We start from the raw sequence: 16,900 nt of genomic DNA on the forward strand, positions 1-16,900 counted from the left end.
AAAAGTTTTATTTACTACTAGGTGCTACTAGCCACAGGACACTATTACTCCTATGCTACTAGCTGAAGCCCGCGACTTCATCCGCGTGGAATTAGGTTTTTAAAAACACTGAGGGAATTCTTTGATTTTCCGGGATAAAAAGTAGCCTATTTCACTCTCTAGGTCTATATCTATACCCATAGACTATATGTATAGTCTATAGTATACCCATGCCAAACCAACAAACAAACACTCTTTCGCATTTATAATAAGGGTACTATAGCAACCTTGACATCCATGTTTGTGCCACATTTTTGTTTACGCAGTGTTACTGCATCCGTGATCCATCCATTCAAGTGTACTGCTGGGATATTCACTTTTAAAATCATGCTAAATTCAACATAACCTAATACCTATAGAGAAGCAGTACAAAAATCATGTGTAAAGAAAAAAAGAAAATTTAGTTTTAAATAATAAATTACAGGTTTTGTTTTATTACCTCAACTTTTAGTACTGAAAGTACTTCTTTCAATGTATAAAATAATAAATAATGCGGCCGAACTAAGAATAAGACTGAATTTCTGCCATATTGCGACGTGTACCTAAGCGGGATTATAATTTTTGATTCGTATTTTCTTTGAAGTCACTACCTATAAAAAATAATATATGAATCAAACCTGCACACGTGTTATACCTGTTATACGTATAGCTATATAGTTGACCTTAAAAAACTAGTATCCAAGGCCGGAAAAAATTAAAAATAAATTACATACAATAGTTATTGCAATTAGAAACAGATGGCGCCACTACGAAAGATTAGCTGTCGTCTCTATACCAGTATATATAATGTACTCTGTGATGCAAGGTTTACAACAATGTCGATCGTAATCTTTTCGTGAATTATTTTATATTAGCTTGACGATATTATGCTAAATATTAAGTGAACATAATGCTTATTTGTTACAACGTAGCTGTTTAACCCAAAATGACGTCTACACATATGGAGTCTGCAAAGAAAAGTGTCGATATGGATATTGCCTCCAACAGTCAAGAATCTCAAAAAGCGGGGGAAAATGCGGATAAAAATAAAAACAAACAGCCTGGGGAGTCACAGGGCCATTGTTATTGGTATTTTAATTTATAATAACTTGATAATAATGTTAATAATAATGTTTTCAACATTTTTTTCTATTAGGTACTTCATTACTGGTACCTATTTTAAAAATTGATTTTTTTTCATTAGTGGCAAAGATCGTAATCTCAACATAGTGGAGTTGTTATGCGCTTCGTGCAATAGATGGTACCATGAGTCGTGTATAGGATACCAGTTGGGTAAACTGGTTCCTTTCATGACCAACTATCTCTTCATATGCAAGAACTGTTCACCAACTGGTTTGGAAACATTTAAGAAGAATCAAGCTCGTAAGTTTAACTGTAATTTAATATCACAGCCTAATGAGATACCTACTTCATACAGTCCGTCTATGTTTTAGTAGACCATTCTTGTGTGGTCACTGAGGTATGATGGGTGAGGGATTATTCATTAAACCGGTTGGCAGAACAGGGAAGTACCCCATAGGTTTTGATTCCCCATGACAGACAGAAAACAAAGTGATCCTTTAAAGGTTCCTTTTGAGGTGCAGAACCCTAAAAAGAATCCCTTATACTATAAAAAGGATCCTTTTTATATGACAGATGTGAATTGATTCTATAAGGCCTCTTTAAAAAAAAAAAGAATATTAGTCAAGTTGCTGACTAATATTCCGTTTTCCTCCAATTGAGTGTAAAGCTTGTGCTAGGAGTAGGTACGACGATAGTGCAACGGGTGGAATTTGAACCAGCAGCCTTTTTTGTGGTTTCAGTTCGCTCCTTTAACCATTGAGCCATTGAGGTTTATAGGATCACTTTGTTGTGTGACTGTCTGTCTGTCTTTTGTGTCTCTTAAGAACCATCAAGGGAATCAATAAGTACCTATGGGAAAAATCTGAAAACTGAATTTGTAGTTATATCACAAATAATTAAAAGGTTTTATTTCTTGCACAATGGTACGGAGCCATTTGTGTGTGAGTCCGACTTGCACTTGCACTTGCTAGTTTTTTGGGTTCCGTAGCCGAATGGCAAAAAACGGAACCCTTATAGATTGGTCATGTCTGTCTGTCTGTGTGTGTGTATGTCACAGCCACTTTTTTCCGAAACTATAAGAGCTATACTGTTGAAACTTGGTAAGTAGATGTATTCTGTGATCCGCATTAAGATTTTTACACAAATATAGAAAAAAGACAATAAATTTTGGGGTTCCCCATACTTAGAACTAAAACTCAAAAATTTTTTTTTCATCAAACCCATATGTGGGGTATCTATGGATAGGTCTTCAAAAATGATATTAAGTTTTCCAATATCATTTTGTTCTAAACTGATTATTTTGCGCGAGAGACACTTCCAACGTGGTAAAATGTGTGCCCCCTCCCCCCCCCTGTAACTTCTAAAATAAGAGAGTGATAAAACTAAAAACAATATATGATGTATACATTACCATGCAAACTTCCACTGAAAATTAGTTTGAACGAGATCTAGTAAGTAGTTTTTGATTTATCGTTGCAAAATGTCGATAAAATACGGTTGTACTACGGAACCCTCAGTGCGCGAGTCTGATTCGCACTTGGCCGGTTTTTAATTTAAATTATTTTTGTTGTAGCGTTTCCGCAAATGTGTCTAACAGCGATAGCAAACTTGAAACAGGAAAGTTGTAAAGAGGGCAGCAACAAGAACATGTTCAGTAAGGATAGAGACATTATTCCATATATTGACCAGTACTGGGAGGCTATGACTACTATGCCTAGAAGGTAACTTGTCACACACAACATGTCTTGGTACACCTACTACTTTTTTTAGGGTTCCGTGGGACTTGATATAATTATCTTACTTGGAAAATTGAAAATACTAATTGTTTGTTTGCCGTTTGTCTATGTTGGGGAAAGCTTCTTTGGCTTGCCTGCAGTCTGTTGTGTTTGCCCATAGTTGGGAATGCTCCTTTAGTGTTAGTCTTTCGGATAATCAGAGTTAAAACTGCGCGAACGAATTCGCAGGTATCAAATATCATCATCTATCCATACTAATATTGGACACAGCTTTACATATTACTCAGCTAAGAAATATTGCAGGGTCACCCAATCCTGGTACGCGACAGTCCAGCGAGCCCTCATCAAAGACATCCAGATACTCTTCAGCTATGAAGAGGATACAAGTCAGGGGCCTATGTTTGGACTCTTCAACACTGAGCTGACGTGCATCAAGCCCAACTACGAAGCCATGATCAAGCAGGGACAACTGAAGGTCACGGACATGGGAATTGCCACTGGTAAGTTATTAATGCTTTTAATAAGTAATACATACAGTGGTGGTCATATAAAAGAACTAGCTTATGCTCGTGACTTCGTCCGCGTGGACTACACAAATTTCAAACCCCTATTTCACCCCCTTAGGGCTTGAATTTTCGAAAATCCTTACGTAGCGGTTGCCTATGTCATAATAGCTATCTGCATGCCAAATTTTAGCCCAATCCGTCCAGTAGTTGGAGTTGTGCGTTGATAGGTCAGTCAGTCAGTCAGTCGCCTTTTCCTTCTTTATAATATTTAGGTGAAGTTGTTGCTTGGTAGCTACAATATTAATTCACTATGAACACTGCCTGAATCTTGATAACTTAGGCGGGCAGTAACCCTGCAGCATCAGGATTAAAGATTTGGATCCAGAAATTTGTACAGGACCACCAAGGAAACTTCTACTGTTGATTAAAAAAAATTGCAAATCGGTCTAGAAACCTCGAAAAAATCGATGTATGTACAAACTGACCCACACATGATTCAAACTAATGCAATGCTGCATCATCATCATTCTCTTGTGGGAGGCTTCGGCCGTGGCTAGTTACCACCCTACCGCCGCCAAGTGATTTAGCGTTCCGGTATTATGCCTTGTAGAAACCAAAAGGGCGTGGGTTTAATAAAAACTGCCATACCCCTTCCAGGTTAGTCCGCTTCCATCTTAGACTACATCATCACTTACCACCAGGTGAGATTGCAGTCAAGGGCTGACTCGTATCTGAATTACAAAAAAATCAACCGATAGACGTCCACTGTTGTACATAGGTCTCTTGAAAAGACTTCCACACGCCATGATCTTTCGCCGCCTGAATCCAGCGGCTCCCTGCGACGCGATTAATGTCGTCTGTCCACCTAGTGGAGGTCTGCCAACGCTGCGCTTTCTGGTTGCCATTTCAGCACCCCAACGTTTATCGGTTGTTCGAACTATGTATCCTGCCCATTGCCACTTCAGCTTCGCAACCCGTTGAGCCATGTCGGTTACTCTAGTTCTCCTACGGATCTCCTCATTTCTGATTAGATCACGTAGAGAAACCATTGCCCGCTGACTGATTCTGATCTTTCTTATGCAATGCTGCGTAGTAAATTAATAGTACTAGAAATCGTCGAAGGTTTTGCCTTTCAGAAACCTTCTATTGCAGCGGGGCCTTCTCCGTTTGATGTAGGCCAAGACGGGGGGTACGGGCCTTGATGAATGGCCTCCTTGTCCGGGTGTGGCGCGGGGAAGAATGCTTCCCCGGTAACATCCTTTACGCCGTTGTCGGCTAAGGCCTGCCTTCTTGGCTTAGGGCCTTGAGGTCTCGGTCGTGTGTTGGGTCCAGGGCCCCCGTACTGTAGGCGATGGGCTCATCGTTTTGCACAGGGGTAAGCCGGTAAAGCTTGCGTCGTCCTCATCGTCATCTTCTTCAGCACGTTGTGCTGGTGTGGGTGACCGCAGAAGCTCGCGAGGTAGACGACGCCCGTTTGGTGGTCTGTATTGAAGCGGTGCTATCCCGCTGAGGTGTATGTACGGTACTTTATTTTTTTATTTTGTTTATTTGAAAGTAATCAACAGCGTAAATACATAATTATTATTTAAATTTAAATCTAGGTATAACAGAAGGCCAAAAGAGATTACTTAAAATTATAATTAAACTATTTTAACAGAATAGAGTTAGAATAAATGTAGGTATATACAATAATAAAATAAAATTACAACAGTGTGTGTATGATTGTATGTGTGTGTGTATGCGTGTGTGAGTGTGTGCTTATGAGTATGTGTGAGCGTGTGTGCATGTGTGTGTGTGTGTAAATGGGAGTGTATGATTGCATGCATATTTAGATGTTAGCTACTTTTTTTTTTTGTTTTACGATGATAGTTTCTTAATTCCTTTTTAAATTTATTGTTTGATAGGTAAAATAAGTCAAACTCAGCGAACTGATTGTTATAAGTACGTACCAAGCGTGGAATTATAGAATTTTATTGTAAAATAAATCAAAAATAAAATTACAATTTACATTTTATTGTTGATTTATAAATCAACAATAAAATGTACCGTTTTATAATGTCTCGATAGATGGCACTTTTTGATTGTAAACCGCGGTTTAGAGTTAATTAGTATTGCATTCATATACCGAGTCGGTCATTAGTTTCAAATTAGACAATGCTTGAAGATGTGATTCGTCTATACGCAGTGTATTTTTGAAGACACGGTACTCTGGTAATAGTACCGTGTCAGATAAAACATTAAAAATTCTGTGGGCGTATCTGGAGTCATTCGTATTCGATTCGTTTTCGTGATTCACGAAAACTGAAAATGCGATACGAAGTGGCCTGTGGCCGTCCGTTATACAAAACGTACATACGCTGTTTGCACACAAACTCCCTGAGCAACGGTCGTTTCACGATTAAGGACCACCGCGACCGCCCACGTCAGACAATTGGGACCAACCAATTTCTTGTCGGCAAAAAGTGCTCCGCCCACGTCCGACAATCGGTGACTGATTTTTTTGTCGGCAAAAAATGAAACGTACAGATTGCAATATTGAAACGTAGGTACACGTCACGCGCAGGCATCTGCTAAGAAAGTTTTTTTGAAAATTCAACCCCTAAGGTGGTGAAATAGGGGTTTGCTTGTGTGGTCTACGCGGACGAAGTTGCGAGCATAAGCTAGTGACATATAAGTGTAGTACGCGTAATAGAGATTTTTCAATACTTTAGAAGAAAGAAGTCTCAATGGTTTAAATCACGTTCAAATGGACAAATTAAAAATATAATATTTATGTACTTATGCACAAAACTTATGTATACTTTTCGTGTACTCATGACTGTAATTTGGTGTGTCGATAATTGTATTTATTTCCTTAAAATGTAAATTAATCAATAGTTAAGATCAAATATAGTAAAATATTATTTCTAATAAAACGCTCTCCGCCTATAACTTGCGCTAGTCGGATTATAATGAGGTTGCCAACATTGTTAGGCGATCGAAACTTCAGTGCTATACCTACCTACGTACTGTACTCTGTGCTTATAGTTTACATCTCAGAATACAGAATCTGATTCTGAGGTTTACATACATACCATGGAAAACATATTAAAGCCAGTTCAGAATAGACCATTCAAGCCATGAAGGTGACCAAATATGCGATTTGGGCCAAAAGGTATTTGAACCCCATCTAGTAGTTAAAAGTTAAAACATAATCTGATCAAATACGGGCACCATTTCAATTATAAGAAGATAAAATCTCAACAAATCTTATGAGTTTATACACTTATAATATTTATTAATAGTGAGCCACGTTTAATTATATACCATTCACTTATTGTACGTCATAATGCGCATGAATCGAGCGACGTAGCTCGTCGCATACACTCAGCCGGGAAGAAGTCCAACTAGTTAGTTGATAACATCTCGTTTTATTAAAAACGGCGTAAGTGGTAACGCTCCGCAGTTGCTGCGACACAAATTCTAGATCGTATTCAATAATGACATTGTTCTGTACGCGCTCGTGTTTGTAAACACGTATACACACGGTTGCGAGCGTGGCGTCCGTGTGTAAGTTATTCTCTATTCTGACTTTAACTCTCACATGGGCAGCGTCGCGTCGCACCGCGATTTCTCTATCGATTCCATATTATTTACAACCTTGAACTTCATGGCTGGTGAGTTTTGGAAAACTTTATTTTCGTTACCCGTTAAAAAACCCACTTGTACACTCGTATACACTATCCAGTATACGTATGCACTCGATTTAAGTTCTTTATCACGGCCGCACAGGAAAACTATGGGTAAACGCTTCCGATAGATTAGTTCCCAGCGCATTATGTTGTATTTGGGACGCGGACCAATACGTTATCTTATCGTTACACTATGAATTTGTAAACGTTTGGCGTTGTGTCTATAAGTAGCCAACATGGATTGTAAGTTTTATTTTTATAATTATTTTATATTTTTTAATATAAGTTGTTTGGTACGAAGCGAGCCAGCTTTATACAATTTAATTGTCCTATGAATTTATAATGTATGCAAATTGCGAACAGTATTACGGTTTTATGTTTAACAGGAGTTCATTATCAATGGAAGCTATCTTTAATTGGAATTCACTGATTATTTTAGCACGTTATTATGATGAGAGCTATAATTTTTGCATTGAGGTCGGCTAACAAATTGATGAGTATGTAAACTGAGCGGTGGCTTAAAATCTAGCACAATAGACATAAAATATGGAGCGAAATACTGCAAATACACTAACCAGCTTTTACGGGACAAGTCGAGATGGCATTCGGGGTATGAGGTGGGAGAGGGCCGCACAATCGCACTTCACCCGCGCTATCCCGCATCCTGATTGCCATCTCGAACTGTCGCGTACTATACTTAGATAGGTATTTCAAATTCTAGAATCTAGAGAATTCAGATAATGGCTATATGTAGCTATAAACCAAAGTACCTACCTAGGTACAAAACTACATGTTTCGTCTAAAGCAAAATGTTTTTCGTTACATTTTACGAAATTGCTAGTCCGTTAAAATTAGTGGGGTTTCCTTACTACAGAGTGTACTTTGTACTCTTAAAAGGTACATTATCTATTTATTGAAGAAACAGAAGTTACGTAACGAGTAACGACTTATCAATATTGAAGTACCTACGGTCTACTTATGTATAGTACGCGACAGGTCGAGACGCACACCCGCAAAGCCCCCGCGCTAACCCGGTGCGGGCAAGCGCTCGCGACGTGTGGGCGTGCGGGGTGCCCCCCTGCCTCATACCTCGATTGCCACCTCAACCTGTCGCAGACTATAATATGTATAGGATTGGAATCGAGGATTTGGAACATATAGAGCCATTTGTAGGGTTCCGTACCTCAAAAGAAAAACGGAACCCTTATACGATCACTTTGTTGTCTGTCTATCTATCTGTCGGTCTGTTAAGAAACCTACAGGGTACTTCCCGTTGACCTAGAATCATAAAATTTGGCAGGTATGTAGGTCTTATAGCAGACATTAGGGGAAAAATCCGAAAACCGTGAATTTGTCGTTACATCACACAAAAAAAATTAAATTGTGGTCATGAACTAAAAATATGTATTTTCAATTTTCGAAGTAAGATAACCATATCAAGTGGGGTATCATATGAAAGAGCTTCACCTGTGCATTCTAAAACAGATTTTTATTTATTTTTATACATCATAGTTTTTGAATTATCGTGCAAAATGTCGAAAAAATACGACTGTAGTACGGAACCCTCATTGCGCGAGATTGACTCGCACTTGGCCGGTTTTTATCACACGACGAGTAGGTTTTTATTACGTAGCCAGCAATAGCCTAGTTAGCTACTTACTAGGTAACTGAAAAAATTGTAAACATGTTTTTAATTTCGGGGCGAATGAACTTAAAACTTTTTATATGTCTTATTTTTTTTATAAAAAATAAATAAAAGCAGATATTTTTTTGAATTGTCAGAATGTTATTTTCAATATTCACTTTTTTGTGCTTCAAAGAAAGTGGTCTGCATGAAAAGTACCTCCTCTGCTATAATATTATTTTAGTGTTATCTATTATCTTATCATGATCAACCCTTTCCATTCATCGAGGTTCAAGTGTCCCAACGGTATGCAAAATCCTGTGGTAAAATCTATTTTATCTTTAGTCTTCTTATGTTCTTTGCTTCTATATAATACCTACTAGCTGCCCTGGCGAACTTCGTTCCGTCTAACAGTCGATTCAAATTTTTCTCTCCGTAAGAACCATCCTCGTTCTTCAAGGAATATTATAAAAAAAGAATTAGCGAAATCGGTTCAGCGGCTCTCGAGATTTGCGTAGAGCAACACATTTGGTGATTCATTTTTATATTAGGTATAGATAGAGATATAAAAGGAAAAGCTGACTGACCGACTGATCTATCAACCGGATCGGTTTGAATTTTGGCATGCAGGCTATTATGACGTAGACATCCGCTGAGAAAGGATTTTGAAAATTCAGCCCCTAAGGGGGTAAAATAGGGGTTTGAAATTTGTGTAGTCAACGTGGACAAAGTCAGAGCATAAGCTAGTCTCACCATAATCTAGTCGTAAAATGTACAAAAACAATTTTAAGGTAGGTTTTGGGCGATTTAGTTACATTTTAGAGCTCAGACGCAAATCTACAGTACACGGCCAAAAGTAATGTACATCGGCCTTTAGAATGAAATTTCGGCTTTGTAGAGCGTTGTCTCTGTCACTCATACCTATATGACGTTTTGTCGGTGTCAACGAAAGAGACAGTGCTCTACAAATTTTGATCTCTCCGTCTAAAGGTCGATGTACGTTACTTTCGGCTGCGTACTGTACGATTCGTGGAGACCAAAGCAGTTGTATACCTAATCAGCTTAGGACTAGGTTGGTGAGCGATATTTAATATTGTCTGTGAAGTAGGAATTATGCATTTAAATTAAATGTCCCCAGACTATATACGTACTTCTCAGAGAAAGATCATTGCCTAGAAGAGACCACTGTATAGCGATGAGACTGCCAAATTGTAAACATACTGTATCTTAGCCCAACTTGATTTTCCTATTAATATTTTTCCAGGGTCAGGGTTCCACACCCGAAGGGTGCCAACGGGACCCTATTACTAGGCCACCGCTGACCGTCCGTCTGTCTGTCAGCGGGCTATATCTCGTGAACTGTAATAGATAGTTGAAATTTTCACCGAATGTGTCGCTATAACAACAAATAATAAAGATTTCAAAATGGCCGCCACGAAAATTATCAGTACCCTTATTATAAATGCGAAAGTGTGGTTGTTTGTTGGTTTGTCCTTCAATCACGTCGCAACCGAGCAACGGATTAACGTGATTTTTGCATGGGTATAGACACAGACCTGGGAGAGTGACATATAGGCTACTTTTTATCCCTGAAAATCAACGAGTTCCCACGGGATTTTTAAACACCTAAAACAACGCGAACGAAGTCGCGGGCATCAGCTAGTTAAAAAATAAAGTGTTATTTCTTGCACGACGATGGTACGGAACACTTCATGTACGAGTCTGACTCGTATTTGACTGATTTTGTACCTAATAATAACTTGTTTAAAAGAAGTTTGGCTCGTCAACTTTCGTGACGTGTGTTGTACGTCATACTACATTGTTGCAGTCCAACTGGGAGGCAATGTAAAAGGACGTCAAGGCAAACGGCGCCCAGCGGTGGGCGTGGAAGCTAGCGCGCCCGTGGGCAAGAAGGGCCGCTCGGCGGACTTGGGCGCGTTGAAGCTACCTTCGCACGGCTATCCTACCGAGCACCCGTTCAATAAGGACGGCTATCGGTACATACTGGCGGAGCCCGACCCCCATGCACCGTTTAGACAGGTAACTTTGCATTTCTTGAATGTTTTTAGGGTCCCGTACCTCAAAAAGAAAAATGGAACCCTTATAAGATCACTTCGTTGTCTGTCTGTCAAGAAACCTAGAGTACTTCCTGTTGACCTAGAATAATGAAATTTCGCAGGTAGGTAGGTCTTATAGCACACGTAAGGGGAAAAATTCGAAGACCGTGAATTTGTAGTTTGAAATGAAAAAAATAATTAAAATTTCGTCATGAACAAAATAATTAGTAAGTATTTTCATTTTTCAACTTTCAAAGTAAGATTACTATACAAGTATGAAAGGGATTTACCTGTACATTCTAAAACAGATTTTTATTTATGCTAAATAGTTTTTGATTTATCGTACAAAATGTCGAAAAAATACGACTGTAGCACGGAACCCTCGGTGCGTGAGTCTGAGTCGCACTTGGCTGGTTTTGTTGATAGCAAAATCGTTCAGAAGCAGTTTGCGTTTATGTTTAACTAGCTAATCCGGTCCAGCTTCATTCGGGTGCAGCATCAGGATTGAGAAGAGTTTATGCTTGGTAGTCGGTACCCATAATAATATTTCACCAAACATTTGAACACTATCTGATACCCGCGACTTTGTCCGCGTCCGATTTAGGTTTTTTAAATTCCGTGGAAACTTTTGGATTTTTCCGGGATAAAAGTAGCCTATATCACTCTCCAGGTCTTTAATTATACCCATGCAAAAAATCATGCCCGCAACTTGGTCTGCGTGGATTTAGGTTTTTTAAATCCCGTGGAAACTTTGATTTTCCGGGATAAAAAATAGCCTATGTCACTCTCCAGGTCTTTAAAAATGCAAAAAATAACGCCAATCCGTTACTCCGTTGCTTGGGACGTAATTGAAGGACAAACCAACAAACAAAGCACACTTTCGCATTTGTAATGGATAGTTATAATATGGGCCGTGATAAGAATAAAAAGAGTTCTACAATTTGCGCATTTCGATTTGTTCTCAGGAGTTTGACGAAAGCAATGAATGGAGCGGCAAGCCGATCCCGGGCTGGTTATACCGATCGCTTTGCCCCGGGATAGTGCTGCTCGCGTTGCACGACCGCGCGCCTCAGTTGAAGATCTCGGAAGATAGGCTCGCCGTCACCGGGGACAAAGGATATTGCATGGTGCGCGCTACGCATGGTAAGTTGTGGCTAAGGTGTGAATGGGATGGCTATACTTTGCCCCGCTTCGCAAGTTTTGTCTACGTGCTAAGACTGACCAGTAGCTCAAAATATGATAAGGTAATTAGAAAATACAACCAAAAATCAAATCTATTTATACTTCGTATCGTGCTACCAGTGTGAAGCAGAAGGTCATTTCAAATAACTCTGCTCTATCGGCAGGTGTGTCCCGCGGTACGTGGTACTGGGAAGCCACGGTGGAGGAGATGCCCGAGGGCGCGGCCACGCGGCTGGGCTGGGGCCGCCGCTACGCCAACCTACAGGCGCCGCTGGGCTACGACAAGTTCGGCTACTCCTGGCGCAGTCGGAAAGGCACTAGGTGAGTTCGTCTTGTCCACTGGGTGGTGTTGTTGAGATGCCAGCTCTCTGCATAAACATTCATATATCAGCATAAGTTTCATTTGGCCACACACTCCCTGAACGAAGCCTGATGGGTTACTGAAGTGTTTATAGCTCGGTTGTCTGCGTCCAGGTTCCACGAGTCTCGCGGCAAGCACTACAGCGCGGGCTACGGCGAGGGCGATACTCTCGGCTTCCTGATCGTGATGCCGGACAGTGTCCACACCAAATATACACCCAGCACTTACAAAGACCGAGTGAGTTCACACAAATTCACAAATTACTAGTAATAACTGGTAACCTCCTTCCCACCTCCATTCTAGCGTCTCCCATCACCCTCCTCCTTCCCCATCTCCCCTCACCATAATTGAATTCATTTGTTAGTAATCTAAATATATAAAAGGAAAAGGTGACTGACTGACTGACTGACTGACTGACTGACTGTCTGATCTATCAAAGCACAGCTCAAACTACTGGACGGATCGGGCTGAAATTTGGCATGCAGATAGCTATTATGACGTAGGCATCCGCTAAGAAAGGATTTTTGAAAATTCAACTCCTAAGGGGGTGAAATAGGGTTTTGAAATTTTGTAGTCCACGCGAACGAAGTCGCGAGCATAAGCTAGTAAATAATAATTCTCGATGCCAGATATAATTTAAAAGTTACCTACCCACAATCATAATATTATGACGTGAGCTCTAATAGTTACAGAGTAGATGCCACGACCGTAAACCGGCTCGTCCGCAAACATAGAAGGCGTCGTCTCACTGCATGTATTTACACTGTGCTTATGAAATTGGAATTCGTCTTGTCCAGCCTCTAGTCAAGTTCAAGAGCCACCTCTACTACGAAGACAAGGACAACATACAGGAGTCGCTTAACAACCTGAAGCCTCTAACGGGCAGCAAGATCCTTTACTTCAAGAACGGCATTTGCCAGGGCGAAGCGTTCGCGGACGTGTTCCAGGGCTGCTACTTCCCCGCCGTGTCGCTGCACCGCAACAGCACGGTCAGCGTCAACTTCGGGCCCAACTTCAAGCTGCCGCCCAACACGGACTACAACTACCGCCCGGTAAGATCCCGCAAAACCCACCGCACCGTCTGGACTCTTGGTACTCATCATCCTACCTGTGCAGCGCCTTGAAACACCACCACACCATCTGTCACCTTCAAAACTCCAGCTCCTGAGAGGATGTCGCGATATCACATCCTCCCCTTTGATTTAACCTGCTTTTTCACCTGATTTTACAGCCTGGCTGTCCAACGTGGAAATGCAGCCAGCATTCTTAGCACCATTCCATGCAGGCATGATTCGGATGATAAGGCTAGCTAAAAAAATATTAAAACGAGTGAGGTAAAAAAATGTATAGGTACCTGTGTATTTATTAATATGGTTCAACCAATCTTGGCAAAAGCTGGTTTTGAATTAAGCTTTTCGTTTTCTAGATGTCAGAAAAGGCAGAGGAAGCGATCTGTGAGCAGACGATGGCGGACCTGCTGTACCTCACCGAGAACGAGGGCAAGCTGCGGCTGGACACGTTCAACCTCTGATACAACTAACACCGGCCGACGGTGTCTAAACATGGGCGGACTGGAGTGGACAGTGATTCGTGCTGTGCATTCGATTAAATATATGGAACCCTGAAGCTCACTGAGAACGAGCGCAAGCTGCAGCTGGACACGTTCAACCTCTGATACAACTAACACTGGCCGACGGTGTCTAAACATGGGCGGACTGGAGTGGACAGTGATTCGTGCTGTGCATTCGATTAGATATATGGAACCCTGTAGCTCACTGAGAACGAGGGCAAGCTGCGACTGCACATGTTCAACCTCTGATACAACTAACATCGGCCGGCGGTGTCTAAACATGGGCGGACTCGAGTCGACAGTGATTCGTGCTGTGCATTCGATTAAATATATGGAACCCTGTAGCTCACCGAGAACGAGGGCAAGCTGCATCTGGACACGTTCAACCTCTGATACAACAAACATCGGCCGGCGGTGTCTAAACATGGGCGGACTGGAGTGGACAGTGATTCGTGCTGTGCATTCGATTAAATATATGGAACCCTGAAGCTCACCGAGAACGAGAGCAAGCTGCGGCTGGACATGTTCAACCTCTGATACAACTAACACCGGCCGGCGGTGTCTAAACATGGGCGGACTGGAGTGGACAGTAATTCGTGCTGTGCATTCGATTAAATATATGGAACCCTGTAGCTTACCGAGAACGAGGGCAAGCTGCAGCTGGACACGTTCAACCCCTGATACAACAAACATCGGCCGGCGGTGTCTAAACATGGGCGGACTGGAGTGGACAGTGATTCGTGCTGGGCATTCGATTAAATATATGGAACCCTGAAGCTCACCGAGAACGAGGGCAAGCTGCGGCTGGACATGTTCAACCTCTGATACAACTAACACCGGCCGGCGGTGTCTAAACATGGGCGGACTGGAGTGGACAGTAATTCGTGCTGTGCATTCGATTAAATATATGGAACCCTGTAGCTCACCGAGAACGAGGGCAAGCTGCAGCTGGACACGTTCAACCTCTGATACAACAAACATCGGCCGGCGGTGTCTAAACATGGGCGGACTGGAGTGGACAGTGATTCGTGCTGTGCATTCGATTAAATATATGGAACCCTGAAGCTCACCGAGAACGAGGGCAAGCTGCGGCTGGACATGTTCAACCTCTGATACAACTAACACCGGCCGGCGGTGTCTAAACATGGGCGGACTGGAGTGGACAGTAATTCGTGCTGTGCATTCGATTAAATATATGGAACCCTGAAGCTCACTGAGAACGAGCGCAAGCTGCAGCTGGACACGTTCAACCTCTGATACAACTAACATCGGCCGGCGGTGTCTTAACATGGGCGGACTGGAGTGGACAGTGATTCGTGCTGTGCATTTTAAAATCCATATTGTTTGTTGTCATAGCGGCAACATTCTGTGAAAATTCTACCTATAACGGTTCACGAGATACAGCCCACTGACAGACGGACGAACGGACGGACGGACGGACAGTGGAGTCTTAGTAATAAGGTCCCCACGTCGGCAGCTTTCGGGTACGGACCCCTAAAAAAGACAACTTAAAAATGGAACTTGGAAATGTGACACTTAGAAGATTTTGTCTCATACAATACTTGTTTGTATTGATGTCAGCTATTGATTAATATAGGTTTCATGCGTGGCCGCTATTTTGAGAAGAAAAACGAGAAAATGGCGGACATGTATAGTACGCGACAGGTCGAGATGGCAATCGGGGTATGGGGTGGAGGGACGCCCCGCACGTCACCCGAGCTATCGCGCAACGAGTTGAGGCGGGGGCTGTGCGGGTGTGCGGGGTTTCCCCACCCCGACCTGTCGAGTACTATAGGCAGGTCAGGAACCATACAAAAATATTCAAACCCCTTTATTGCTTGGAGTGACAAGACTTAGAAGTCGTTGATGCTGTGCTAATGGGTCTGGCCATCCATTTCAGTTAGAGGTATCAAAATTATCTAGGAAAGTGAAACTTTTTGTTTTTTCAACTAACTCAATTTTTAATAAACTAATCAGTATAATATTACAAATTGTTATTATGTATATTGCCAGCTGGTATTGTAATTAATTAGATACTATGTATCTAGTCTCATTATATTGTAAAAAAAGTATGTCATGTCATGTATAAAATTGCTTTCCCATTTTTGACGAAAAATTACATAGGTCTTCTATTTAAGGTTTAATGATGTGCAAACGACATTTAACTAAGTGTGGTAAAGCTATTTTATGGTAGATGTTACTAATAAATTTTGCCAGTTATATTTTAAATGTAAGTGCTACTTTAAAAGCTTGAACTAAAGTAAATCCTAGGATTCTGCAGCACCATGTAAGATTTACCAAGTATTTATGGTTTAAATCCGAAGTTCTGTGATAATTGTTAATTTAGGACATTAACAGTGGCATTCACTTTGTAGATTAGTTTTTACCATTAAGATTTGGTAAATCTTAGGTTTTACAATAAAATCCTAGGATTTAACATAGTTCAAGTTTTTACAGTAACTTGAGAACAGCACAATATGCTTTAAGCATGCTGCATGTATTATGTAAGTATAACAAAATCTAAGAATCAAATGTTTTTCATCAATGTCAATGTAATGTATAGATTGAATTTATGCAATTATTATAAAAATTGGTGTTTATATGCACAAGTACAATAAAACACATGACAACAGAACAAAAGTTTTATTTTTAACAAGGTTGTTGATAGGCTGTCTAGCTTTCTACAAAAATGAAATATTACGCCTATTTAACTCTTCACGTGCCATTTTAACTGTAAAATTTCATGTCAAAAGTACGAGTTTAGTCGATTTTAAAGGCGAACTGTACTTTTGACGTGACAGTTGACCCGTAGAGTTAAAATGGCGCGTGAGGAGTCATTTTGTACGGACCATATATGTAAGTGTAAATTTTGACAAAGGACTCGCCATATTTCAACATCATGATCAACCCATCACCAGCTCATTACTGAACACAGGTCTCCTCTAGAGTGAGAAAGGTTTATGCCATAGTCTGCCACTCTGGCCCAGTGTGGACTGGCAGACTTCACACACCTTTGAGAACGTTATGGAGAGCCTCAATAGCTCAATGGTTAAGGAGCGGACTGAATTCCGAAAGGTCGGCGGTTCAAACCC

At 41.0% G+C, this 16,900-nt stretch overlaps 1 protein-coding gene across 4 annotated transcripts; it reads left to right on the forward strand.

The window, feature by feature from the left end:
* Window positions 1-843: 843 nt before the first annotated feature.
* Window positions 844-16,442, forward strand: ash2 (Set1/Ash2 histone methyltransferase complex subunit ash2). Of its 4 annotated transcripts, XM_034974296.2 has the most exons (10): window positions 844-1,107; window positions 1,223-1,401; window positions 2,675-2,822; window positions 3,141-3,337; window positions 10,467-10,678; window positions 11,661-11,838; window positions 12,042-12,198; window positions 12,352-12,475; window positions 13,036-13,290; window positions 13,665-16,442. In XM_034974296.2, the coding sequence occupies exons 1-10, from the start codon at window positions 965-967 to the stop codon at window positions 13,767-13,769; spliced, it is 1,698 nt and encodes a 565-aa protein (XP_034830187.1). In that variant the 5' UTR covers window positions 844-964; the 3' UTR covers window positions 13,770-16,442. The 4 variants fall into 4 exon arrangements, with proteins under 4 accessions (XP_034830187.1, XP_069358309.1, XP_034830190.1 ...); XM_069502208.1 differs by lacking the exons at window positions 844-1,107; window positions 1,223-1,401; window positions 2,675-2,822; window positions 3,141-3,337 and adding an exon at window positions 6,464-6,497; XM_034974299.2 differs by lacking the exons at window positions 844-1,107; window positions 1,223-1,401; window positions 2,675-2,822; window positions 3,141-3,337 and adding an exon at window positions 6,716-6,999.
* The last annotated feature ends 458 nt before the right edge of the window (window positions 16,443-16,900 follow it).

The sequence above is a fragment of the Maniola hyperantus genome, chromosome 12, assembly GCF_902806685.2.
Source record: "Maniola hyperantus chromosome 12, iAphHyp1.2, whole genome shotgun sequence".
Lineage (NCBI taxonomy): Eukaryota > Metazoa > Arthropoda > Insecta > Lepidoptera > Nymphalidae > Maniola > Maniola hyperantus.

Coding starts and splice junctions, on each gene's coding strand:
- ash2 (XM_034974296.2), top strand. CDS start 965: ATGACGTCTACACATATGGAGTCTGCAAAGAAAAGTGTCGATATGGAT. Junction 1,108..1,222: donor TCACAGGGCCATTGTTATTG/GTATTTTAATTT, acceptor TTTTTTCATTAG/TGGCAAAGATCGTAATCTCA. Junction 12,199..12,351: donor CGCAGTCGGAAAGGCACTAG/GTGAGTTCGTCT, acceptor GTCTGCGTCCAG/GTTCCACGAGTCTCGCGGCA.